This window comes from Equus asinus, chromosome 10 (assembly GCF_041296235.1).
Source record: "Equus asinus isolate D_3611 breed Donkey chromosome 10, EquAss-T2T_v2, whole genome shotgun sequence".
In the NCBI taxonomy this organism is placed as follows: domain Eukaryota; kingdom Metazoa; phylum Chordata; class Mammalia; order Perissodactyla; family Equidae; genus Equus; species Equus asinus.
In genome coordinates this window covers 42,716,436-42,744,084 of record NC_091799.1, presented here as the reverse complement: position 1 = coordinate 42,744,084, position 27,649 = coordinate 42,716,436, and the positions used below count along the sequence as shown (strand labels likewise).

At 38.4% G+C, this 27,649-nt stretch overlaps 1 protein-coding gene across 4 annotated transcripts in view; it reads left to right on the top strand.

The window, feature by feature from the left end:
* Positions 1–23,905, top strand: part of STX17 (syntaxin 17) — a 59,857-nt gene extending 35,952 nt beyond the window's left edge. For all 4 annotated transcript variants that reach the window (XM_044779143.2, XM_070519131.1, XM_014842232.3 and 1 more), the window contains exons 4-8: positions 4,771–4,996; positions 13,220–13,335; positions 13,414–13,464; positions 21,040–21,126; positions 21,863–23,905. In XM_044779143.2, the coding sequence (XP_044635078.1) occupies positions 4,771–4,996; positions 13,220–13,335; positions 13,414–13,464; positions 21,040–21,126; positions 21,863–22,102 (720 nt within the window). In that variant the 3' untranslated portion in view covers positions 22,103–23,905. The remainder of the gene's footprint in view (positions 1–4,770; positions 4,997–13,219; positions 13,336–13,413; positions 13,465–21,039; positions 21,127–21,862) is intronic.
* Positions 23,906–27,649: the final 3,744 nt, after the last annotated feature.

Sequence of the window (27,649 nt, the reverse complement as noted above, 5' to 3'; positions counted from 1 at the left end):
TTTTCATATTTATTGAATCTGTGTATTATTGAATCTGTAGATTCAAAGTTTATTCAATTTTATTGAATTAATAGATACTGAATATATAGATTAAATAGATTTATTGAATCTATTGATCTTTAGGCGTCTATCAAAGTGACATCTTTGCAATATTGAGTTGTCCAATCTATGAACATATGAACATGTTCTATCTATTGAATTATCCCATTTGCAACAACATGTTTTCCTTTGTCTTTAATGCTATACTTGAGTATTTGCTAACCTGTTCTGATTCCGTCTACCTATTTATCCCTTTACTCTGTGCTTTGTAACTCCTTTCTCCCTTTTCTTTTTCAAGTATGAGGGCCTTCTTGAGGATTTCTTGTAGTGGGGGTCTTGTGGTTACAAACTCCCTTAGCCTTTGTTTGTCTGGGAAAGTTTTTATTTTGCCATTATATCTGAGGGGTATTTTTGCTGGATAGAGTATTGGCTGAAAGTTTTTCTCCTTCAAAGATTTGAATATGTCATTCTAGTCTCTCCTTACCTGTAAGGTTTTTGCAGAGAAAACTGCTGAAAGCCTGATAAGGTTTCCTTTGTAGGTTATTTTCTTCTGCCTTGCAGTCCTTAGCATTCTTTCTTTGTCATTCACTTTTGCCAGTTTCACTACTATATGCCTTCTCATAGGTCTTTTTACATTGACATATTTAGGAGATCTGATAGCTTCTTCCACATGGATTTCCATCTCCTTCCCTAGGTTTTGGAAGTTCTCTGCTATTATTTCTTTGAACAAGCTTTCTGCTCCATTCTCCTTCTCTTCTCCTGCTTGAATAGCTATAATTCTTATGTTGCATTTCCTAATTAAGTCAGATGTTTCTCGCAGACTTTCTTCATCTTTTTAGTCTTAGTTCTCTCTCTTCCTCTATCGGGAGCATTTCAACATGTCTATCTTTAATTATGCTGATGCTCCTCTATGACGTCCACTCAGGCGTTCAGGGAATCCATATTTTGTTTTATTTCTTTCATTGTGTCTTTCATCTCTAATATTTCTGATTGATTTTTCTTTATAGTTTCAATCTCTTTTGTGAAGTAGCTCCTGAACTCATTGAATTGGTTCTTTACATTCTCTTTTACCTTGTTGAGTTTTTTGATGATAGCTATTTTGAATTCTTCATCATTTAAATTACATATTCCTGTGTCCTCAGGATGGATTTCTGGGTACTTGTCATTTTCTCTCTGCTCTCAACCTTTAATATAATGTTTGATATTGCTAGAGGACGTGACTCTGTTTTTACACATCCTGGTATTATTTGGTTGCAGTTACTGCCTGTTGCCTCTGGGCAGGGGTCAAGAGCCAGGTATTCTGAGCCCTGTGCCTTCCGCCAAGATCCCAGGTGCTGGAGCTGGCCCTGGGTGGGTTGGGGGAGGGGCGCTTTCTCCTGCTACTCTCAGGGTTTTCTCACTCTGCTCTCGCTATCTGCTCTCCTGCAGTGTTCGCTTGATGAGGTCAACCCCGTGAAAGCTTTCACCCCCATAGAGGGCTTCCCTCTAGGCTGCAAGGGCCCTCGGGGATCCTTGTAGTTCCTGTGAACAAATGTCCCCTCCCCTGTTCCTTCCCTCTCGGAGGCCTCCCATCATCCAGATCACAGTCTCTAGGGGAGGGAGCGGAGTTTTCTCATATCCCATTCCACTTCCTCTGAGGAGGACTTCAGCCTCTCTGTGCTCTGTCCTATGGCTGCGTGGGTCTCTCGGACGTTTTTTGTGTTGTATGTGTATGTCCTCTGTTGGAGTATGAATGTCTTTTTCATTGTATGGTGGAGGGGCGAGATTACCAGGACGGCTCACTCCGCCATGATGATGATGTCACTCCTCCATTTTTTTTTCACTTTTTTAATGTGACTGGTAGAAAAGTCAAAGTTCCATGTATAGCTTGCATTTGTGGTTTGCATTATATTTCTGTTGGATAATGTGGCTATATAGTGAAGTCATTGAGAACACATTCTGTGTAGCCTGGATTGGATTCCTGGCTTTACTTTTTAGTAGAAGTATAATACTGGGCTGTTTTCTTAATTTCTTACTTTAATTTTCTCTTCTGTAGAATGAGAAATGAGTAATATCCATTTCAAAAATAAATGGTGAAAGTGAAACAAGATAAAGAAGATAAAGCACTTAGCACAATGAACAAATTACAATAAATGTTGATAAAAATTTAGCCATTTTTTTGTGTTTTTGTTAGTATACTATCAGATTTTATAGTTCACTGGGTATTTTCTTTCTGTCCCTTAACATCTTTCCCTTCACTGATAGTAGTAGAGTTCTTAGCTGGACACTATAATTTGACTGGGGACATAAACATATGTACGAATTCTATAAGAGAGGAAGAATATGCCACAGGCAATTGCTCATTAGCTGCAGAAGATTTAATGCTTCTCCAAGATAATATTGCCTAAAATATGTCTGTGGACTATGTGGCAACTATATAAACATGCTTTGCAACTGTGGTCCAAAAAGGAATCACATATCCAAGAGATGGTAGTGTGTTGGAAACAATATTGTTCCAGGACTTGAGAAGTGGGCCCTAGTCCTAATTCTGCCACTGTGTTCATCTGGACTCCAGTTTCCTTGTTGTAAAATCATGAGGTTGAGTTAGATGATCACATAGGCCCCTTCGGGTTCTATGATTTTTGCATATTAATGCTTGTGTATCACATATTTTTAATCTATTATCCAATTATCCTTAGGTTTTCCAGCTTATATTGGAATGGTAAGAGTGGACATAAGGTTCAAAGAGATATAGAGTCTTGGTAGGATAGAGGCACAACTGTTTGATTCACCCAGAAAATCTTACAAGATGCTTTAGGTTGCAGCTAAACTGTTTTTTCCAGAATTGGCTTTAAATGTATGCTTTAGATTGTATTAAGGTCCCATATAGACAGGAATTAAAATTATAGTTTAATGGAAGGATTGCTGGACTTGTAAGAATAAGTTGGGTTTTAACCCAACTTTGCTGCTAGACAATTAAGTAAATCCTGAACAAGTTTTCTCTGTTTTGACTTCTCTATATGTAGTAATATGGAATGTAACACCTTACTCAGAGTAGGCACTTGAAAAATTAAAGAAATTAATACTTTTTGTCCTGTCTACTGTTCAGGATTTGCATTAGTATCTATGAAAGTACATTAGGGGAAAAGAATTGAAAATGTTATATGGATAAAGATCTATGGTTTTTTTTAAAAACTCTCAGACCATTCTTGTAAGTTCTATTTAATTGTCAAAGGATAGTTGGTTTTTATTTTTAAAGTATAGAGCATTGAAAAAGATGGAAATATCCTCAGTTCATTTCTTGAAGCTAGCACAACCTTGAATTTGTGAAAGTGAGTTTAAACTTAGAAAAGATAGTGTATACACACACATTGGTCACCTATACACAAGTGCACACAATGTATACACACATATGCTAAAATCCAAATAAAATATTAGGATATCAAATTCAACAGTGTATTTAAAAAGTGTATGTATTGACCAGGAAAGGGTTTATCTCAGAAATATAAAGATGGCTCTATACCATGAAACCTGCCCATAATTCATTATATCAACACATTAGAGGAAAACTTATGATGATTTTAAAAAGAGGGGAAAATCATTTGATAAAAATCCATTAACTTCCCTCAGAGAGAAATGAAAGTAAAACCACAGTGAGACAACGTGTAGTACTGGCAGTGTGTGGGAAAATGGACACTCATCCTTTGGTGGCAGTGTGAATTGTTACACCTTATGGGAAAAAACTGATAATAGCTACTGAAGTAAAAACACACACTATCCTTTGGGTGCTCTCACTTTTGGGACTCACTCCTACAATATATAGGATAATAGTATTACTATAATACTAATATATACTGTTATAGTATATTAGTATTTATAGTCAAGGATATCTGTTTCATAGTTTGTGATAATTAAAAACTGCAAACAACATGAATGACTATTAATCACTGGAAGAGTGATTGAATAAATTCTATTACATCCGTACTATGGAATATGGTGCAACCTTTGACCAGGAGTGATATCCATGATGATACTGTTAAGTTGAGATGTGGAGTGACAAATTGTAGATTATTGTAATCCTTCTTTTGTGTGTGTGTGTGTGTGAGGGGAAGATTGGCCCAGAGCTACTATCTGTTGCCAGTCTTCTTTTTGCTTGAGGAAGATTGTTGCTGACCTAACATCTGTGCCAGTCTTCCTCTATTTTGTGAGGGATGCCTCCACAGTGTGGCTTGACAAGTGATGCTAGGTCCACAGCGAGGATCCAGACCTACAAACCCCTGGCCGCTAAAGCAGAGCATGCAAACTTAACCACTACACTACTGGGCTGGCCCCAGTGTAATCCATTTTTTTTGTAAAATGTAAGAAAGAATATATATGTTAATGTTTGCATGAGAAATGTGTGAAAGGACTGGGTTAAGAGAGGTGGTGAAATTGGTGAAGTGGGGAAATCATTGATTTTCTTGATATGTTTCTACAGTATTTGATTTATTATGAAGTACATTTGTTACTTTTGTAATAATCACATTTAATAAAGAAAAAGATGCTAAATAGATTCGAAGTATGAGGAGGTGAGTTCTAAAGAACCTGGATTTGGCCAGAGACATGAAACATAGAAAAGTATTATGCATACCTTTTATTGTAGAGAGTACTTGTAATCATTTTCATTCACAACCATTATCACAAGTTATGTCTGAAAATAAAGATATTTTATGGTAAGAGATGGTGGATTTAATGATTTTTTTTCTTTTATAGCAACTCCGCTCCAATATTCGAGAAATGGAGAAACTTTGTTTGAAAGTCCGAAAGGATGATGTAGGACTTCTAAAGAGAATGATAGATCCTGTTAAAGAAGAAGCATCAGTAGCAACAGCAGAATTTCTCCAGCTCCATCTGGAATCTGTAGAAGAACTTAAGAAACAGTTTAATGATGAAGAAACTTTGTTACAGCCTTCTCTGACCAGATCCATGACTGTTGGTGGTAATGTACCAAGTCTTATTCTTGCTCATGAGTTCACCTCCTTCTATAGATATTGCAGATAGTATTTAAGTTTCTGGGGATCACCTTCTATTCCAATATGCTGAATTCTTGCTCCTTGAGTCTGCCTGGAAGTGCATAACCTAGAAGTTTTGCAGCACAGAAATTTTGAGGCTATGCTGTATAGAGTGGAACTTCAGGGTTTCAAGTACCTATTTGTCTATAAGTTGAAAATAAATTTTAAAGTGTTTTGTAAGGAGAATGTCATCCTTGTCTACAGAGCATTCCTCTCTCATCTCTAGGTGCAGGGGCAGCCTGGTCAGGCAGGCTTCTTCCTAGGGCATTGTGGTTTTCACAGCAGATGTTAGATCTGTCTCCCAGCTCAGTTTTCTGAATTTAAGTGAGAACATAAAAAAAATCTGCACTGGGGGTCATGCCATCGACTTTTGTGGAGTGATACTCTAAGAAACAGCCCATGAAACTTGTCACTATATCTCTTCTAAGGATGTAATTGATAACTGTTGATTATATTATACTGATGTCTTTATAAGAAACCCTGAAAAAAAGTTCTTGGTTTATTTCATAGTAGTATTTCAAAGCAATTGGTCTTTTTTTAATCTTATGGGTATTGAATGGCGTAAGTGATAAGGTTTCTTCACTTGAGGTGTTTACTAGAAAGCTTAAATCCAAATTTTTTGACTACCAAAAGCCAAATTTTTTAACTATCCTGGCTTCACTTTGTAATTGCTGCCCTTGTGTTTTCTTTTTTGTTTTAGAGTTTCTCTTTTATTTTTAATTTATGCCATCTTGTTATATTTTATGTATGTTCTAAGCTGCCTTAAATCTTTATGGAAAAGGTGGGGTATAAATAAATTACAAATTAGAAAAGAACCTGAGAGATGCTGCACCTGTCCAGCTTTCCTCTTTCATTTACCCAGGAGGCTCCTGCACCACTCCCTGTCTCCAAACCCAGATTATTTTTAACGTCATATTTTGAGTGCTAATGATCCAGTAATTTATAGGAAAATAAAAAAAATTGGAAGAAACATCTAGGCCATCATCCAGACTTTCTGGGTAATCTTGCTTTTGTTCTGTCTCTAGTATCTAGCACTTAGTACATGGTGCTTGGCACACAGTGAACCATTAATAAATGTTTTATAAATATGAGTGAATGTATCTTTTCAGAGACAATTTCGTAATTTGAGATGTGCTATAATCACTTCGCTCTGTGGGTAACCAGTACCTAAAGTGTTGTTTTGGGTAGAAGGAAATGTTAGCACTCAACCCTTGGCTAAAGAGTATTTGGGAAGAATGCTTTTTGATAGTTTGTAGTTACTGTTTACATTATTCTGTTCATATATAATTGTCACCACCATATTGATGAAGCCAAATGCTGTTCTTATCATTTAGTGCAAACTGAGGCTTTATGTGCATGTTTAGAGAAACTGGGCTTTACAGTTCCATGTGATTAAGGGGCCATCATTGTGACAGTTGTGATAGTGGTAATGACGGTGAAGACATGCTGAATTTTCTGGAAAGAGTCACTGCATCAATCTCTTCTGCTATTTAGGTTTGAATTGCCCATCACCAGCAATTCCCTAGCAAACAAAAATTTTGAGTTCTGAGAATTTTCTTACAATATAGTACCATTCTAATATTTGCTTTAATTTGCATTTTATTATTGCATTATTTGTGTTTCTACCAGTAGGACTGTTTGGGCTCAACAAACTTGGGTTTATATATCATCAGAGGAACTGGGTGATTATTACAAGAAGGCAGTTTACCCAGTTTGCTGGCAGTTAACTTTCTCCATAGGAAGCTGACTGGTGTAAAAAAAAACTGTTGGCAGAATTTGAGGAAGTGTGTGTACAGAGGAAGTGAAAAAGATTGGAGCAGAGCCAGAGGATGAGGGAGAAGAAATAGTGGGTGAAATTAATTTTCCAATTTTGTTGATTCTCAAACTTCTCAATTCATGGAACACCAAATTGGCTAAAGATCTAATCACTTGCCACTGGGAGAATCTACAAAATTAAATCTCTGTGAGTAGTGCTGATTTGATTGAGATAGTCATTCCACTTATAAAATCAAGTATCTAAGTTATACCTAAAACAATATGTAGAATTTCAAATTCTGAATGGTCTGCTGGTTAGATTGTGCTTTGCCTTTGACTCCGTTGCCAACATTAAGCAGTGAAAATGAACAGTTGCACCAGATGCCTGAGTATTTCACTGAAAGTGAGAGTTTCTACTAGGTTGCCTTAAATCCAGAAATTTTGTTAACAAATAATTGAGAGGATGGGAAAAGAGAAGAATAATGAAAAGAAAGCAACTAATTTACATAAGACTTTAATAGTGGGGTAGGAATTGGGTTTGCTCCATGAGTGGTCTTCTTAGCTATGGAGTCTTCTGTCATTCTACAGGTTTTTATCCTGTACTCTGGTTTTTCCTTACTTTTGCTTTAGATACTCATTCTAGTAGTGACAGCCTATACAGAAAAATGTGTTTGATTTGCACAGAAGTTAAGTGCCTTAAAATACTTTTTCCTTTAAAAATTCCACCTGATTCTAAATAAATTGGTTGGAAACATCAGCTTAGATTCAGGAGCACTGTTGCCACATTTCCATGAGTGAGATCAAAATACAAAAATAGTCTTTCATTTACAGATAGAAATAGCAAGTATAATAGGGCATTTTATGTTCTCTGGAGAAAGAAACTTATTAAGTTTAGGAGGAAGCTGTGGTGATTTTGCTGTTTCTTTTGTTCAGATTCTGAAAGTTTCTAAAGCATATCTTCTCTGCCAATCTTGCCTGATCTGGGAAACTCCCTCTGTCTCACTTGAGTATCTAGTTTCGTTTTTAGCGTATTGTGTCCCACCAAGAGATGTGATGAGCCTACAAGTTTGATTTGCATATAGAAAGATGTATCGGGTCCTACAGAGTGAATCAGTGCTTCTCTTCCTCCTTGTCTTTCTTACTCTCCATCCAGCACACACACTTCACCAGCGCAGCAGGAACAGAATCTTATTACATTTTAAACAAATATTCACAAAAGAATCTAATCTTAAAACTGCTGGGAACTTCAGACCAGTGTATTGAGTTTGATGAAATATTAGATTTTGTCACAGTTACACACATGTACTGAACACTTTTATGAAACATGTAGGTGGTTTTGTGTATTATTTGAAGATGTATTTTCTGTTGGTTTTAATTTTCTTAAAAATCCTCCTTTGCAGCTGAGTTAAGCCCTAACTTACAGTTCATTTTATTTTGATAGATAGGTTTATATAGATGATCAGTAAACTAATTTCACTATTTTTAAGCTGTTAGAACATGAAAAAATTCAGGAAATGCTTTTGAATTAATTTAGATTTATAATGAAACTTTTCCTAATGTAGTAAAGTTTATATATATTGTGTTGTAATTCTTAGGAGAATCATTGCCCTTCATGAAGTATGCAGAGAGAGAGAATGAATAAATGAATGTATGTGTGTATGTATGTATGTTTGGACATATAGAGAAAAGAGGAAAGTCTGGTGTCCATGAGAAAGCTTATTTCTCACTTCAACTAAAAATATCTTAGTGATTATTTGAGTTTATAGTCAATAATAAGATTTTAACACTGGAGTTTGAACCACAGTTGTGAGTGATACATATATGTTCTAAGCCTTTACACCTGCAGTTGTTTGCATGTGGATGGAATTATCTGAGATTATTATGTCATATAAAACAATAGTAATTTTTTATTGAGTTCATAATAGTTTACATCATTGTGAAATTTCACTTGTACATTATTTCTGTCTGTCACCACATAAGTGCTCCCCTTCACCCCCATTCTCCTGGTAACTACTGAACTGTTTTCTTTGTCCGTGTGTTTGTTTGTATTCCACATATGAGTGAAATGGCTTGGTGTTTGTCTTTCTCAGTCTGGCTTATTTTGCTTAGCATAATTCCCTCCAGGTCCATCCATGTTGTTGCAAATGAGATGATTTTGTCTTTTTTTATGGCTGAGTAGTATTCCATTGTGTGTATATATATATATATATACCACATCTTCTTTATCCAATCATCAGTCAGTGGGCACTTGGGTTGCTTCCATCTCTTGGCTATTGTGAAAAATGCTTCAGTGAACATAGGGGTGCATAAGTCAGTTTGGATTGTTGATTTCAAATTGTTTGGGTAGATACCCAGCAGTGGGTTAGCTGGGTCATATGGTATTTGTATTTTCAGTTTTTTGAGGAATCTCCTTACTGTTTTCCACAGTGGCTGTACCCACCACAATGGCATTCCCACCAGCAGTGTATGAGGGTTCCCTTCTCTCCACACCCTCTCCAACATTTATTTTTAGTCTTAGTCATTATAGCCATTTTACCAGGTGTAAGGTGGTATCTTAGTGTAGTTTTGATTTATGTTTCCCTGATGATTAGTGATGTTGAACATCTTCTCATGTGTTTATTGGCCATCTGTATATCTTCTTTGGAAAAATGTCTGTTCACATCCTCTACCCAGTTTTTGATCGGGCTGTTTGTTTTTTTGTTCAGTTGTGTGAATTCCTTAATATTATGGAGATTAACCGCTTGTCACATATATGATTTATATTTTCTCCCAATTGGTGGGTTGTCTTTTTGTTTTGATCCTAGTTTCTTTTGCCTTGCAGAAGCTCTTTAGTCTGATGAACTCCCACTTGTTTCTTTTTTCTTTTGTTTCCCTTTTCTGAGAAGACATGGTATTCAAAAAGATCCTGTTTAGTTCGATGTCAAAGAGGGTACTACCTATATTATCTTCCAGGAGTTTTATGGTTTCATGACTTATCTTCAAGTCTTTGATGCATTTTGAGTTTATTTTTGTGTATAAAACAATAGTGATTTTGACTTCTGTGGACAGGATGAGTTCTTCAGCCTTCTTTCCTGCAGCTTTAATCTGTCTCAGTTTTTGCCTCATCGTATCTGTAGCGGTTGTAAAAGCTAAAATCAATGGATGATCACTGAGGTAGTGATTTTTAATACAAGCTGGTATAAATGAATTGTGGAAGTTGTAGAAATTAAAGAATTTCCTTTCTTAATTGTTAGTCATGCCTCAGATTGATTAGTGGTATTCAGTGTTGTAAGTTTACAGCAGGATTTTCCATGGAAGAGAACAGATTTCTTTGTTCTAAGACTCCATTTGAACTAAGATACATACGCAGTTTGGTTTCAAGTGAGACATAAATGACTTAAACGTTTCTTCTTTTTTACTGAGGGAAATCTTTTATGTTTGCTTAAAATGTCAAACATTTCCCATCCCTTCATTTTTTAGATCAAGAATTTATGTATGATAATCTCTCCTCATTTTGTTATGTACCCTGGCATACTTCATTTGAATCCTTTCTAATAGTACAAAAGTTATGGTTAAAAAATATTTAGAGTGGGCATCGTATTTATAAAGTTCTGCTTTACATTTGGTCTCTTAATTATAATGAAGTTATCGTTATTCATTATCCTATCAAAGAAATTGGAGTTCTTCTTACAATAGGAATATTAAGTGGAAGAAAGGTCCTCAGAGTAATTCACTTATTTTGATTGAAATGAAAATGAAAGTGTCTTTATGTGATAACTTAGGACATAGGGTAAATAACTCTTTTAAGCATTTGTAAAAATCAGAGAGAGCTTTTAAAATATTGAATACTTGCCATAAGGTCATAATGTAAAACTTACTCTGTATCTGATGCTTTGACTCTTCTTTTAAGATAAGGACTCGTATTCAGATAAGTTAAGATTTAGATTTAAAAGAAGACTATCAATTCTGATAAGCCTACAAATTACTTTTTAGTTGACTGGCTATGCCCTTCCTAAACAACTCAAACAGGTTTCTTTCCTCAAGAGGTAAGACGTTCATAAATTTTGAAAGTAAAATAGTAATGCAGTTTTATAAAATATAGTTCAGTTTAGGCTAAGATGGAAAAAGAGAGAGAGAGATGAGCTTGGAGTTATAATGATTTACTTTTCGGAATAGATCAGGTGTCACAGGTCACTATGTCCTTTCCCTGCAGTGCCTCTCCGCTGTCTGCTGGATAAAGCCCAAAGTCTGTAACTGTCCTGTGCACCCCTCCTAACCATCTGTAATGTCTTGACACTTGTAACTCTGTGTCTTTTACTTTATGCTTTGGCAAGACCAAACCGCTGATTTTATGTTAATTATGTTATATTGTTTCTTCTTTGAGGGCCTTTTTCATGCTGGTCTCTCTACCTAGAATTTTTAGTTCCATCTTTGCCTACCTAGTAAGATCACTTTTTTGAGGAAGCTGTTTTATAAACTTCACACCTCACCAGCTGAGTCAGGTGCAACCCCTAGCTTGGAACTCCTACAAAATAACTATACGTATCTATACTATTTATCTAGATAACAGTGCACTCTTATTATGTTAGGATATCTCTTTGTATGTCTTAACTGTTCCAGAACGTAAGTTCCTTGAGAGCAGCTACTTTGTACTGTTCACTTTTTCATACCAACACAACACATAATGCGTGCTCAGAAAATATTAAAGTGGTAGTTGTTTTGAGCTTGAAGTAAGGGGAACAAAAGGAAAGTAGACCTTTAGCTCTCTTCTTTCCATTTCTACTGCCACTGTCCTAGAGCCTCCCAGCTCATTTTTCACTCTAATTTTTTCACCCTTCAACTCCATCCTTGTTCTATTCTTCACACTGCAGCTGTGGTTCCCTTTCTAAGTCTGAAATCTGATTATGGCACCCTCCAGCTTCCCAGTTGTCTCCAAATCCTTTTAATAGTTCCATATTGATCCTACGAGAAAGACAAAACTCTTTAACATAGTTACAATGCCATGAATAATGTCACCTTAGATTTCCAGCCTCAGTCTTTGCTTGTCTCTTGTCATAAGTCTATGCTTCAGCTACACGGAACGCCTTTCAGTTCCCAAACCTATGCACCTATTATTCTCCTTGATATGAATGCTGTTTGCTTCTCCCTCCAGCCTTGCCCCAGTTCACCCGTATAATTTCTGTTCATCCTCAGGCTTTAGCTTCAGCACCTTCTCAGAGCACTCTGCCCTCCACAAGTCCGGGTTGAATACCTCTCAGCTGTGCCCACATGGCATTCCATACTTACCTATATCAGAGTTCTTATCAGACTGTACTGAACTTGCCTGCTAACATGTCTGTATCACGCATTCTATAGTAAGCTCTGTTAGTAATAGCAGCAGGAGCAATGGCAGTGGTAGTAGTAACTATTTATTAATGACCTGTACTTGATATAGAAGTCAGGCATAGTGTGAAGTAAATAAAGTAAATATCACCTTATTTTACAAATGAGGAAAATAAGTCAAAGGGATGAAATACTTTCCCAAGTCAAAGTGCTAATAAATAGCCAAACCAGGATTCTAACCCAGGTCTTTCTGGCTGGGCCTATACTCCTAACCACTATACTATGTTCACTCCTTGGAAGTGTGTTTATGGGTTACCGTAGTGGCCCCAGCACCTTAGCACATTGATTGGCATATAGGAGGCATTTTATAAATATCAGTTTAATGAATAAATGATTGGTAAAACCAATGCAAGGAAATAAGACTTGGGGGTGGAGTGTGGAGCACAAATTAATTCATCATCATAGCAGAGTTTAACGAGGAAAGCCTTAGTGGGTTGATGACTTCTTAAAACTCAGAAAAGATGTGAAGCAATGGAGGCCTAGGCCAGAAAAATGACTTTGAGCAGAAGGGCGACAAATGTACGAAAAGATACATATGGTAAGAGGTGTTAGGTTTGATGACGAATTGATTGTTACCAAAAATGACTGATTTGCATTGCTAAAAACACATTACTTCTCTACTTCTAATACCCAATGCATCTGATATTTATTATTAAAATAGCCAAAGAAGAGGTTAATGATTTAGTGATGAAAAGTGTTGAACCTCTTTCTCCTGGGTGTCTCTTCATGGAACGTTGGCCAAATAGAATATTCTCTTTTGGTGCTTCTTCTGCATCTAGCCCTAGTTATTCAGATTGGGTAGATAGTATTTGTAGCCATTTTTTGAAGATGACTTCATAGAATAATTAAGAAAAAAATATTTAACTAACCTGGGAACAGTCTGCTCCTAGATAAATCTATTTTTATACAATAATCAAGTTATGTTTTAGCCTGAATTCAATTAGTAAGCAGTTTACGTGGCAGTTGTTTCATGGAAATGCTGTTGCCTTCTAACAAAGCAAATAAACTCTAAACATGAGGCTGTGTCCATCCAGGAGCTTTTCACACTGCTGAAGCTGAAACCGATCCTCAGAGTGTGACTCAGATATACGCATTGCCTGAAATCCCTCGAGATCAAAATGCTGCCGAATCCTGGGAAACCTTAGAAGCGGTATGTGAAACATTATTTTCCTTTTGGTAGCTGTGAGGCATAAGAGTAAGTAATTTCCTCTTTCTCTCTCTTTTCAAGGACTTAATCGAACTTAGCCAACTGGTCACTGATTTCTCTCTCCTAGTAAATGTAAGTATATAACTGTTTTTGGCTCAGAGATGTTAGATTAATAGGATAAGAGGCTTTTATAAATCACTAGGCTTTTGATTAGGATTTTAATAGAAGTTACAATTTGTAAGACTGGTATTGAACCATGGATAGAAGTCTAACTGTCCTCAAATTCCAGATCAATTCAATAAACATTTATTAAGCACTTGTTATATAAAAGGCACTGTCTTAGGTGCTTGGCATTGGGGATCTGACAAGGTTGGATAAAGAAAGAAAGGAAGCATGCTGTCTGCCTTCAGGGGTTTACAGTGGGTGAGGTATGCTTGGACCCCCAAAACTGAAATTTCAAGTGTGATTGTTAAATGCAAAAACAAGGTATGAAGAGAAGTATTATCAGCTCCAGGGGAAGGAGGCAGGGATTGTGAGGTGGAAGCATTAAGGGTAGCTTCACAAGATAGGTAGTATTTGCTTAAGCCTTGAAAATTGAGTAAAGTGTCCGCAGGTGGGAGAGAGGGAGTGCATTTTGAAGAACGCTGAACAAAGCCTTGGAGTAGTGAAGTGTATGGCCTCCCAGGAATGACAAGTTCTGCAGTGTAACCAAAGCACAAGGTACCACGGGCAAGCAAAGCAGAGCGGCTGAGGGCCAGGTTTAGATGGTACTGAAGGCCATACCAAAGAATTTGAACTTTGTAGGCATTAAGGAGCCAATACAGGTTTTTGAGCAGGTTAGAGTGATGTGATCCTGTCCGTGTTTCAGGAAGATCACTGTTAGCGGTGTGAATAATGGCCTTAAGAGAGGAGGAGGTTATAGGCAGGACAGCTAGTTAGGAGTCATTGCAAGAGTTGCACCAAGAGCAATGGCAATACAAGTGTGAAGGTAAAGGAGAGCTGAGAGGCATTTCTGGGGTACACTTATTAGGAATTGGAGGAAGATGAGAGAGTCAAAGATAAGAAACATTAAGGCTTTATTCGGCATAATCGGGTAGACAGTGATACTGTTAACATAGATTAGGGAACATAAAGTAGATTTGGTGGGAAAGATAGATTTCTGTTGTTATTTTTTTAAATTATTCTTATTTTTCCTTCCCAGGAATGATGGGAAGGTTGGATATGTGGGTGTGTGTATATGTATGTACATAACAGGCTCGAGCCTGTTTCTGCTTATGCTTCTCTTAGGTTTAATTCTTTGTTCTTGATCAGACTGTGATTTGAGGGTTGCACATCTTTGAGTTAGGGTGTCCCTGACATCTGGCTTTAAATTATAAGAAGTTCCCAGATCACACAATCTCAGAATTGGAATTGAACTTAAAAGGACAACTAGTCTAATCCTTCTGCTCTTGCCCAACTTCTCAAATAGATGGTTTTTGCCTCTTTTTGAACAATTACTGCAAGGATGCTTTCTGCTTCAACCATTCCGTTTTGAGGCTCTAACTCCAGAAGTTATTCCTTATACACAGTAAGCTCTGCCCTGTGATAACTTCCCTCTGGCACTTTGGCCCTCTGGAGCTGTATACTGAACAAATTTTGTCTTTTTCCCATATAAATGTCTCTACTTTTTGAGACCAACATTTTCCTCCTTCACCCTACCCCACCTCACTGTATTTTCTTCTCTTAAGAACCCTTGACTGTCTAATGTGTTCCTTCTAGAATGTGATTTCTAGTCTTTTTAGTACTGGCCCTTTACTCTGCTTGTTTTCTAGTTTGTGGATTTTTCTTGAAATGTAATGCAAAAAATTGAATGCAGTAAATTGTTTAAAGTGTTTTTCTTTTTTGATGGCTCTAAGTCAGAAAAAGCAAAATGTTTGAAGTTTATGGAGTAGGTATCTGTACAATATATTAATATATTTACGTATAAAAGGGAATGATACAAGAATCCCAAACTATTTTTGTTTTTAGAATCAAGATTTATTCAATTATTCTAACTCATAATCTCTGATCTAATGTAGTTTTTAAAATCTGTAATGTATGATTACACAAATATATACATTTGTCAAAAGTCATCAATATGTACACATTACAATGTGTGAGTTACAATGTATGTGAATTATACCCAATAAAATTGATTTAAAAAACAAACTAAACATGTATAAAGTTCTTCTCATTCAAGACAAGTACGTTTCCCTCCTAGTGGGATAGACACATGAAAGGAAAGTTAGGGGTTTGTGGCCATGTAACAGTTACATATCCGATTAGGTTACGTAAGCAGCTCCTAACCCCTAATCTAAGGAGGTTCGTACAGGAAGACTTTGGCCATAGCCATAGCTCTATACAAATGTCCTTTTTATAATAATCTGTAAGGACATGAGACGGAATGCTATTAGGCAAAAGCTCAAAGGAGAACCTCTAATTACTATCCCCAGGGTGACTGAGTTCTCGTGACCACATGGTCAAGGATTCACAGAAGCTCCATTTAGGCACCAAATGACTTGGGAACATAACCAGAGTGACCACACATCCTCTCGTTATCATCACATGGTCATGGTAGTATCTGGGCCAATTAACCGTGTGTTTCTGGAGCACTTTCTATGCGCATAGTACTGTGCTAAGCTCCGTGAAGAACAGAGAATCGTATAAAAAGAACCTATAGGATGGTCGCGGTAGCTGCACAGCATCGTGGATGTGTTTAATGTTCTGAACTGTATATTTAAAACTGTTAAAAGTTCAAGTTTTATGTTGTGCGTATTTTTACCACAATCAAAAAGAACCTTCAAGGCCCTTGGGAGATCCAGGTGTGGCCCAGTAGATGTGAATAAATTCCTATCTACTAAGCACCCTGCGTCGTCTTTCCTCTGCCGTTTATTGCTCAAGTGCCCTCTTCTCTTCCTGTGACTGTGAAGCCAGCCTTATTTCTAGTCAAGGGGATGTAAAGAACTGTGGGCCAGTCGCTTAATAGCATGGCACCCTTGGTGCTGGTCCAGTTTTGTCTCTCCCTTTTGCCTTATTCCCTATGGCTTTTATAATCTATTTTTACTCTGGATGCATAAAAACTGGGTTGTGATGGATTAGATCAGATTCCTCCATTTATTACCTATGTGACCTTCGGGGTATTGTGTGACAGCAATGAGCTTTGTAAAATTAATCAGAAGACTCAATGAGATGAAGTGTCTATTACTTCCCACCCCCTTCTCTTCTACTGACCCCAACTGCATTTCTGCTTTTGTCCCTCCCTCATTTGATTCCCTCTGTGGCTCCTTGCTTAGAATTCTGCTTTTGCCACCATCATTATGTTTAAACATTTTAGTACATAGTTCCTGACTCCCTCTTTTATTGCTGGATCTCTTGCTGTCAACATTTTACTTACCTACTCTGTTTACCGCCTACTCTAGGCCAATATAATCCTTACTGTGCCTGTATGTCATAGTGTTTGTAAGCTTGTTTCTGGGCTTTTCTGTGTATGTAAGTGCATGTGATTAAGGAGTATAGATTACTTACCTTTGGAGTTCAGAACCAGGATAGCTCAGTGTTATCTGGGATGGTCAAGCTGTAAGACTAGAGCTGCTATTGAAAGTAGCCTGGAAGTTAGAGAGTCAGAAATAAAGGAAAATACCTAGAGTTCTGATGTTAGCTTCTTCAAAGAAACCTGTAGCTTTCCAAGCACATTAATAAAACTACACAGCCACTAGCAAGACTCTCCGTGGGAGAGCATGTTTTATGGCTCCAGAAGGATTTGGGGGTGGGTTTGTTGAATGCATTATTGTTGCTTGATGCAGAGAATGCTGGGCCTACAAGTGTCCACCACAAGCTTTCAAGGGAAAAACTTCTTCATTAGTTTTGACTTCAGATGCCCAAACTGCATTCTCCTTGACAAGTATTAACTTAGTAAGTCAAATTTTCTTCAAAATCTTAGGTGCTCCTATAACTGCTCATTAAGATTCACTTATTTTTTTCACGCAGGTAAGGGGACCTAATTCAGTGTTTCTTAAAATGAAATTCATAGACATATTCTTAGAGTCTTTGAAAATTCTTTTTCTTTAAAAAGGAAAGTTTTTATAGTACTCTAGTTTGAGAAACACTACGGTGTCCCTCATAAATGGTTTAGCTCATTGTTAAAGGGATGCTGAGAACATATATGAGGTGCCAAAGTATAAAATGTCAGGAAGGGAGTTTGAAGTTTGTCAAATGTTGGAGGCCCAGGGAGGTGAAAGCAAACATAAGCACATCGGAAGCAAAAAGGGGAGGTTGGTGGATAGAGGTGAGAAGGCTCCTGAGCCACCATTGCTGTCAGCTTGGTTTCCTATACTGGGGTAAGTTTGTGTATGTGTGGTTTGGCCCAGCATAAAGAGCCAAAGACGTAGCGGACAAGTGGTGACCAGATTCAGCTCTGAATGGATTCTAGTTTGGCAATCTCTGGGGAGTGATTAACAACTTTGACACCAGTTTGCTGCCTAACAGTAATTGCTGTGTCATTGAGTCCTTCTTACTCAAGAAGCAGAATTTGAAGATATGGGCAAAGTTTGGGATTCAAACCAAGCAAAATAGGGAAGGAGCAGGCAGATCTGTACAATGAGGGACAACTTTTGATCCCAGGGTAGAGGCTGGTCTTCCCTCTGCCTTGTCTCCAGGCCCGTGTTTAAGCAAGCGCCCTGATGTCAGTGAATGAATCCTTACAGGTGTGGGCTACTCCCCATGGTGAGACAGGCCTCATCAGGTTCTGGGATTGCAGTGATGGGGAGCATTGCAGTTCAAATAACCACTGAGCTCAGGCTTCATTTGGCCCTGTGATCCTTTCTCCAATTATTCTAAAGGATCTTTATGAAAAAATAATAAAGTAAAATTTTTAAATTTCACTTAAAAAAACTCATAGAGCTGCAATATGCAACCTTTTTAGGAAGGAGCATTAAAAAATATTTCCCTGAGGCCTCGAGATTACACTTGGGGTACAGAAATGGCAATAATTATGGCAGATTCCACCATCTTGACGGAACAATTTTGGGGCTGAGAGAAAGACAGTTGGCTATTTTCCCTCTACGCCTCAACTCGTCAAGATACGGAGGTTGATGATCGAGTTTTACATCTGTGATTTATCTGGTAGCATAGACTTGATGCAAGAACGGAAAGTGTTGGGGATGTCCCAAATAGAAACAAGGATAGGGTATCAGAAATCCTGACAAGTGGCACTTATGCTTCTGTGGGTTGGGAAAGGAGAGCTAACATTAAAGAAGTTTTATTGTCTGAGGAAAATAAAAACTGAATGCATGAATGCTAGGAGAGATCTAATGTTTTAGTGCCCTAGAATTTTCAAGCATTATAAGGAAAAAGTTTAATATTTTTTTGATAGCAAAGAATGATGAAAGTTAAGCTTTCTTTGGAAGATCAGCATGACTTTTTCTATTTTTCCCCTCATATTCTACAGACACTATCTCATTTTATCCTCACTTCAACTCTGTGAGGTATGAGTATCATTATCCTCACTTGGCAGACGAGAGTACTGACATATAGAGAGCTTGAGTAGTTTATCCAAGGGCTCACAGTGCTCGTGCTAGGATCTGAACACAGGACATCCAACCAAAGGTTGTGCCCTTAATCCTATCATATATATATCCTCGTGGTTTGTTTTTTTCTTTGCTTAGGAAGATTCACCCTGAGCTAACTTCTGTTGCCAACCTTCCTCTTTTTGCTTGAGGAAGATTCGCCCTGAGCTAACATCTGTGCCAGTCTTCCTCTGTTTTGTATGTGGGTCACCACCACAGTATGGCTGCCAAAGAGTGGTGTAGGTCTGCACCCAGGAACCAAACCAAGGCTGCCAAAGCGGAGCATGCCGAACAACCATGAGGCCATGAGGCTGGCCCTGCTAGTGGCTTTTAAAGTGTGAGAATCATGGACTTGTAGTATCAGCACCACCTGGGAACTCATTAGAAATGCAAATTCTCAGGCCTCACCCCAAGCCCACTGAATCAGAAACTCTGGATGAAGTTCTCCAGGTGATTCTGGTGCACACTCCAGTGTGGAAACCACTGTTGTATTGGTCTCTGACGACGTTAGAAGAAGACTTATAGAGGACTTTTTTAGGGATTGTGTTAGAGATGTCAAGATGGTGGAGAATATAGCAATGAAGGGATACCATGAAAGGTCTAACGGTGAAGAGGTACATACCTGGCGTCTGAGAAGGGAAGGAATGTCAATAATGTGATAGGAAGCAACTGTGAGGAAACAATTAGCTGTGTTGTTTGGGTGTCCTGTTCTCGGATGAAATGATGATTGGAATTAGAAGAGTGTTGGTCACATACGCTTCACTATAAGTGACTAGGTCAGTTATATAAGGACAATCAAATACTTCAGGGTTCAAATTGAATTATTTCACAGTCATTGAAGAAGTTGGCATTTAGCTAGGATCAAAGAGGGATTCTCTTCTTTTTTTCTGTGAATTAAAAAGACTAGTCTGTATATTGATGTGATGGTGGTTACGTGGGTTTATGCATTTATCAGAAATCATCATACTATACCCTTAAAATGGGTGCATATTATTATTTGTAAATTCTGTCTAAATAAAGTTGATTTAAAAATGGGAATGTGGGGGCTGGCCCCGTGGCCGAGCGGTTAAGTTCGCGTGCTCCGCTGCAGGCGGCCCAGTGTTTCGTTGGTTCGAATCCTGGGCACAGACATGACACTGCTCATCAAACCACGCTGAGGCAGCATCCCACATGCCACAACTAGAAGGACCCACAACAAAGAATATACAACTATGTACCCGGGTGCTTTGGGGAGAAAAAGGAAAAAATAAAATCTTAAAAAAAAAAAAAAATGGGAATGTGTACCTGTGGCCAGTAATGAGTTTCTGTCACTGAGGTGTTTGAGCAGAGGTTCAGTAAGCGCTTGTCATAATGTCGTAGTGGGGCTTCCCACATCTAAGGGAGAAATCGCACTCAGCAACCTAAACATTCCTTCTACCCAGAGGTTCCATGAGTCACAATTTCTGTTGTGTCAGCGCAGGTGTTGCCATTTTGTGTAGAATGCTTGGTTAATATATTTGATCTGAAACATTTTAACTTGTCATGATTTTAAAATGTATTAAAGTGTCCACGTGTGAAACACAGGACAGTGAATTCATTCACCGCTCCCTACTGCATATCACAAGTAGAAAGATTTCATGGCAGATCAAACCATATTGTATTCTTATTCCTAAAACAGTAATTTGTATTTATCGTGGCATCAAGGGTGTTTTACTCCTAAGGCAAATTTGCCTGTTTTAAACTGAATCTTCAAAGAAGATAAGTTAGGGAGGATTTTTGCTTTGATCCTGTTTTTGTTTTTTTCCATCAAACCCAACATGACATGTAAATACTTATTTGGACTTTTTTTCTTTCTCGAAAGCAGATTTATTTGGAGAACAATATGCTTGTATGTTTGAATGAAGTTTAGAGTAAGATGCTTTTTCCTATAAAGGTGCCACTCTTTTATTACTGAATAATTAAGTCACCTTTTTTTATACAAGTGAATTTGTACTTTCGACATGGTTTATCAGATGCTATTAATGAACTGCTATTAAACTACAAGGCTGCAGTACACAGGGCCCTGATTACAGGAATTAAAATAGTGTGTATTGGCTGACTGCTGTTCCGCAGCAGGAACGCTCACTCATAATTCCTTTGCATCTAGTCCCAGCAGGAGAAGATTGACAGCATTGAAGACCATGTCAACACTGCTGCTGTGAATGTTGAAGTGGGAACCAAAAACTTGGGGAAGGTAAGATTCTTCTCCTGCTGACAAATCAATGGTACTCTGGCTCCTAGGAATCTCTAGTATTAACCCAATTGATCTGCTCTCTTTAATGTTGAGGGAACCAGCAATTAAGGAAATAAGGAAGAAATGACACATAGGTAGTGTAAGAAATCAATGGCTGTTGTAATATTCTTCTCTAGGATTCATTCTGTCAGAAGAGATTTTTTCAGAGAGAGAATAAACCAAAGCCCCACTATAAGGCATTTGGTGTTACAAGGGAGTGTTTGCAGAGGTTCAGGGAGAGGAATAGAGAGGGTTGCCAGAAGCCAGTAGGGGCAAAAGTGTAAGGACGTGACAGCATGCATGGAGTGGGACCATCTATTTTCCATAGAGTGTTGCTTTTAACCCCAGGTACATAGCACAGAATAATCTCTGTGCAACACAAAAGCTTTGGGGGTATCTGTGGCTGCTGAAACTGTATAAATAAGCCAGCCCGATAGATAGTGGATTGATCGTTTTGTGAGTAAAATCAATTTGCAGCAGTCCACTCTTTGTAGCTCATTTCTCTAAGTTCTGAGATCTGGAGCAATTGTAGTACCTGTGGAATCCTGCCCCACCTCTGCCCAGTACAATCTCTAAGTTTAATTATGTACCAAGAGTTAAAGAGGCATTGCCAGGAGTAATGAGAGGAAAGTGCACATCACCACAGGCAGATATTCTCAACTCAATTTCTAAATTGAATTTTTTTTTTTTTTTACAGGCTGCAAAATACAAGCTGGCAGCTCTGCCTGTGGCAGGTGCACTCATCGGAGGAGCGGTAGGGGGTCCGATTGGCCTCCTTGCAGGCTTCAAAGTGGCAGGAATTGCAGCTGCACTTGGTGGTGGGGTGTTGGGCTTCACAGGTGGAAAATTGATACAAAGAAAAAAACAGAAAATGATGGAGAAGCTCGCTTCCAGCTGTCCAGATCTTCCCAGCCAAAGTGACAAAAAATGCAGTTAAAAACCAAACTTTAGTATTATTGGTGCCAACATGTCTATCCTAATGAGGACCTTTGCTGCTGTTGGACACTCAGTCAGCTTTTGGAACATGATTATATCAAAATAGTGGCTGTAGATGCTCCAGTGGGACTGAACTGTGATGAGCGGGTATATTTCGTTGTTTACTGGGATTTTAATGGAGATGTTAGAGATCAAGGAGCCTGGGCTGAGGGTGTATAATGGTTGTCAGGTAAAGTTTAAAGAGTGCCAGGGAGCAGATTTTCTACCTGGAAATATGAAAACTGAACCCATAACTTTGATAAGGTCTTGAGATGTGTGGACATGTTGGGTTACAGAAGAATAGTTTCTTCCATAACCTTGACTTGGAAACCCTAGGGCTAAGCATATTGCAAATATGCTTATTTGTCTCCTAAATATGGGAGATTATTTAGGCCTGTTAGCAAGGAAAGAATGGGAGTTCAGGAGCCTATCTTGTCAAATAGGGAGATCAGGATCCAGCGAGATCCTGGTGAGCTACATAACACAGTCCATTTGGTGAACCCTATTACAGTTTGGTCCAACTGTACTTCTGGTGAAGGAAACTAATAATGTAAGAAAATGGAAAGAGAGGCCCAGCTTCTCTTTCAGATATCTTAATTTGTGATACTGGCTTCTTCTCTGAACTCTTCCTTCTGCCTCTCTTTAAATAAAGAACACTGAATCTCAAATGGTAGGAGACTTATTAGCCCAGTCACTAAGCTTGCTCTGTCAGCCTGTCTCTTAAGACCTCAAAGATCCAGTGCCCTGTGTCTTCCCTCCCTTGTAATTTTGAAAAGGTCTTAGACTTGTAGGGTGAATTTTACCCATGTGTAATGAGGACTTTTCTCATAATCTCCTTTTTTGTACTGTCTCCCATCTCTGTTCACCCTTTCCTGTAACCCCTAGGTGGAAAAAAAAAAAGAAAGAAATCTCCAAATATTTCCAACATTGTTAGAATCTGAGCTAAAAAATAAGCAGGGGCAGAAAACAGCAGATCATTTCTTGGGGCCTCTTTCAATTTCAAGGGGCTAATGTGCCCGCCACACAAGGAGTCTCTGACCCTAAGTCCTTTCCTCTGGCCCTCGGGGGAGCTGAGCACCAGCTTTCTACCTCACTTCTGTTACTACCATCCTTTCCCCCAGGCTTTGCCATCTTCTGTGCTTTGCCTCACTTTTCACAGCTGTTACTTCTCTCCAAGAATGGTGTTCGTGCTTGCCTTTCCTCACATTCAAGATGATGATGCAAAGCTGGTGCCAAGACTCAGTCCTGATGAAGGATTTGTGGTGCTAATCCCAACACTTGACATTGACAGCAAGCATGGCCCAGCCCAGCCCAGTGTCTATCTCAAATAGCAAAAAGATTTTAAATTTGGAAAAAAAAGAATTTAAGATTACAGGCAACCTCATCCTCTACCCCCAACTCATTTGAAATAGGAGGGAACCACCTTTTGCCTTACTCTTTAACTCTTCTCTGAGGACAGAGGAATGGGCACCTCCACCACACAGGGTGTGAGCTGTCTCTGCTCAGGAGCCAAACAGATCCATCAGGCAGTGGAATGGTTCATCACTTCTCTCTTGCTGAATTTACTCTTAATAACTTTTATTGATTGCTACCTTTTACTTCTGTATCTAATCTAAGGAGACCTTTCTCTTTCATACCTTCTGACTCTCGCCAATGAATTCCAAAGAAAGAAAGCACCATTTGTTATTGTCTTTAAATAGCTGGAATATATCAAGTATTGCTGTCTGCTGACTTGTATCTTTAATATAATACCAAGAAGGAAGTACGTTGAATGTGTCAGATTCTGATCCAGTATTTGATATTGGATACCTATAAGGTTGGGATAATAGTTTTAAACTCCGCCTTTTTTCTATTTTCTGATCCTTGCTGTCTCTTTAACACAGGGTGTTCAAACCCGAATGGGGATTTGAATCACCTAGGGTGCATTTAAAACAAGATTCCTAAACTTCAGTCCCATGGGAAATTCTAATAATGGCCAATCTGGCCTGGTCAGCTAAAATTATAAATTTATGATACAGTTACATCAAGATTCAGCCGTATCATCAAATTCTGTAATTTCTAGTACTCTGCCCTTCAGCATGGCCCAGTATTCATCACTGTATGTTACTCCCCCTCTGCCAACCCAGAATTGGCTCTGCCTTTTAGCCCACCATCTTAACAGCACCTGGGACTCAGACTGTCAGGCTGGTTCTACATCAGGACCTTAAGGAGAGAGGAGGCCTGTAACTGAAGCTCACATTTGTTTTGGGATCTCTCATTTTTACTGAGTTGGTGTGGCACACCACTGTATGTGATGGTATAGGCCTTTGATTTTTACTCCTCGTCAGGAATGGAATATTACTCTAGTGGTCTCCATGCTTAGGCAAGTTACAGTCCTTTTAAAAAGTTTTATAATTTAAAATTATTTAGAAATTGTATCTAATTTTCCCATAATAGAACCGAACAGCCAACTTTTTGTAGAAATTTCTAGAAGTGTTTAATCAAGTATAAATGATACACCTATAAACTATAAAGCGTTTAGAAGTATAAATTAGTCAATATGACACAGAAACCCGTCAGATTTCAGATTAAATTCATCTTCTCTGTGATTGATGTCTTATAGCAACAAGTTAGAAGGTGAGGAACACTTTAAGTTCTTAAAATTCATAGAGGCTCACTTGGATAAAGGCAGCACTCCTAAAGACTTTTTTGATACAGTAATCTGAGAATTTCTCCATAGAGCAGAGACTTTGAAACTTTTGGTTGTAACCGACAGTAAAAAATGCATTTATATTAAAACTCAGCATATGCATAATGGAACAATGCTTACCATTATGCGCAGTGCACTCTGATGTTTTTTATTGTTTTCAGTTTATAAAATATGCTGGTTGCAACCTACTAGGTTGACTTCATGATCTACCAATGGGGTGCACAGCTTAGTGTGAAAAAAAAGAGCCTTATAGAGGAACTGATGTTTATTGACTGTCTTCTGTTTGTCAGGCACTTTACTAGGAATTTTACAAGTAAGGAAACTGAGTCTTAGAGAAGTTAAATAATTTGTAGAAGGTTATTCAACTATGACAGGATGAGGCCAGGACATTGACTAAGTCTGTTGAACTACAAAAACTTCTATTGCTCTCATACTGTGCTGCTTCTGTATATAAAAGTGAGGGAGGCCATTAATTCTGCTTCACCCAAACATCCATATATTCTGTAAGGCAGGCTTGCTTTGAAATGACATGTGCCATTCATTTGTACTTTTTTTAATCTTCTCTTTTCTCACCAAGTGTCCAGTGGCCTCAAAGTTTTTCATGATGGCTGACACAGAAGTACATAGTGCTGAATTTGGTCCTTAGACTATAAAATTAGAAGTATTTCCATCCCACTCACACCTACAAATTTCCTTATATTTATGGGTTATGGCCATCACTTAAACAGTACTTTTATATTTAATTAAAAAATAAACACTCAAGTAATTTTTTAAAACAAATCTATCCTTACTCACAGAATCAAATTATTATCCTTTAAAATGGGACCCTTGGGAAGCCATGCACTTACTGCAGTGACGCTAGTATTACTTAGAACTTTTTTGAAACTTTTCGTTTGGAATTACCTCTGAAGACATTTTGCAAGCCACATAAAAAAGCCATCTCAGTGTTTATTAGTTACAGACTATACTCCCTCTCCTTAGGACCTCTCCTCTCTTCCTTCCTCAGTTTTGCTTTTCTTCTGCTGGGTTAGCTCTCCTACCCACTTGTGCTGGAGCCAGTAACCTAAGGATGCCCAGAAAGGGGGTATGCTGGCCAGAATTCCTGGACCAAGAACTTTTAGGTTGTACCGAAGCTGAGTGCTGTACAGGGAGAGTCCTCTGAATCCACAGCCTTCCTCTGTGGGCTGTCTGCCTGCCCATAAGAGCCGTAAGTAGTGTGCGCAGGAGTAAGGCCTGAATCCTGCTGATAGCAATCGCGAGAAGTTGAGTAAACCTGAAACAGAAGTATTTAGTGTACAACATTTTTCTCCAGTAAAGGTCCAGAACCAAACCAAGCTGTGCTTTGTGTTAACTTTAAAACTGGAAGGTCTTTCTCAGGGTCCCCTTTGCCCTTCGTTGCTGCCACGTGAAATCTGTGGGAGGAAGGATGAAGAAGAGCCTGAGAAAAAGGTTCTCCTGTGAAACGGGACATTTTCTCCTGTTGTGATAAAGTATACGCTGGCTGTGGCTCTCAGGTGCCTATGTTAGACAATGTGCTTAAGTAGTCAGGGGTCTAATAAAAGGTCAGGGGGCTTCCCCACTAGCCTGAGTTAATGTGGACAGTCAGGTTATGTTGTGTCTTTATTACACATTTTGTTTGTAACACTTGGTTCTCAGTATTTACATTCATTAATTTGACACCATTTTACAGAGAAACTTCTTGGATATTATAAACAATCAGTGGTAAACTTAGATCCACATATTATCCACATCACTGCCCTCAGAGAAATTGTTTATTATGGGAAACAAGAACTCCGTCTATGCAATATTAACAAGAGAAATAAATTGAAATAAAAAGTAAAACATGTCAAAGGCAAATGATTTGCCCAAGATTGCACAAAAGCTAGAATTATATCCATAGTCTACGAAAAAAGTCCTCAAAGTAATTTAACTGAGTTTTTGTTATGCCGTATCAAGTGGCCCACTGAGGCTTGTGGTCTTTCAGACCAACTGTAACATTCCAAAACAGGCAATCGCCATAGTGGGAAGAGCTGGATGGGGAACCCAGAGATCAGAGTTCTAGTTTTGGCCTTGTCTCCTGTAGTGAGCTTTTTCTCCGGGGTGGCTGCCTTCTTCCATTCCAGCCAGGGATTCCCCAATCGTAAACCTTAGTGGTCACCAACCTGACGTTCTTCATTCTTTCTCTCTAGCCTCTCGCTGGGTCCTGTCAATTCTGCGTTGTCAGTTGCACCCGTTTCTAAATATAATCATGGCCATCGTGCTAGTGAAAGGTTAATTACCTCACACCCCTACCTCATCTTCCCCAGCTTCAGGCTGCTCCTCACATCACTGCCACAAGAATGAGAACCAGGTCCATCTTTCATTTTTCTGCTTACGTGTTTTCAGTGGCTCCCATTGATACCTGATAAAATTCAAATCCCTAAGGCTGGCATTCACAGCCTTCCATATTCTGGCCCCAGCGTTGTTTCTTCAGACACTACCACCATCTGACAATGCCGCTGAAAGTCAGACACGCCACAAGAATGATTTTCAGGCTTTTCTATGGCGAAGGTACAAACTAGTAATAACTATGTTTACATTGTTCCAGTCTAAAATTTCTGTAGTACTACATTTTACAAAACTACTTAACTGAAATTTCTTTAAGCTCTTGAACAAGCCTAAAAGTTGTTTCCTAAGGAAAAATAAATCTTTTGCCCCCTCAGAAGAAATTATGTTCGACTTCTTAGCCTCCAAAATAATATCAGTCTTGTCACCAGTGCGTCTGATAGCCAAAGCATGAGAATTTTTCTTAAGCAGCATTGATGCCCCAGCTTTGTATGG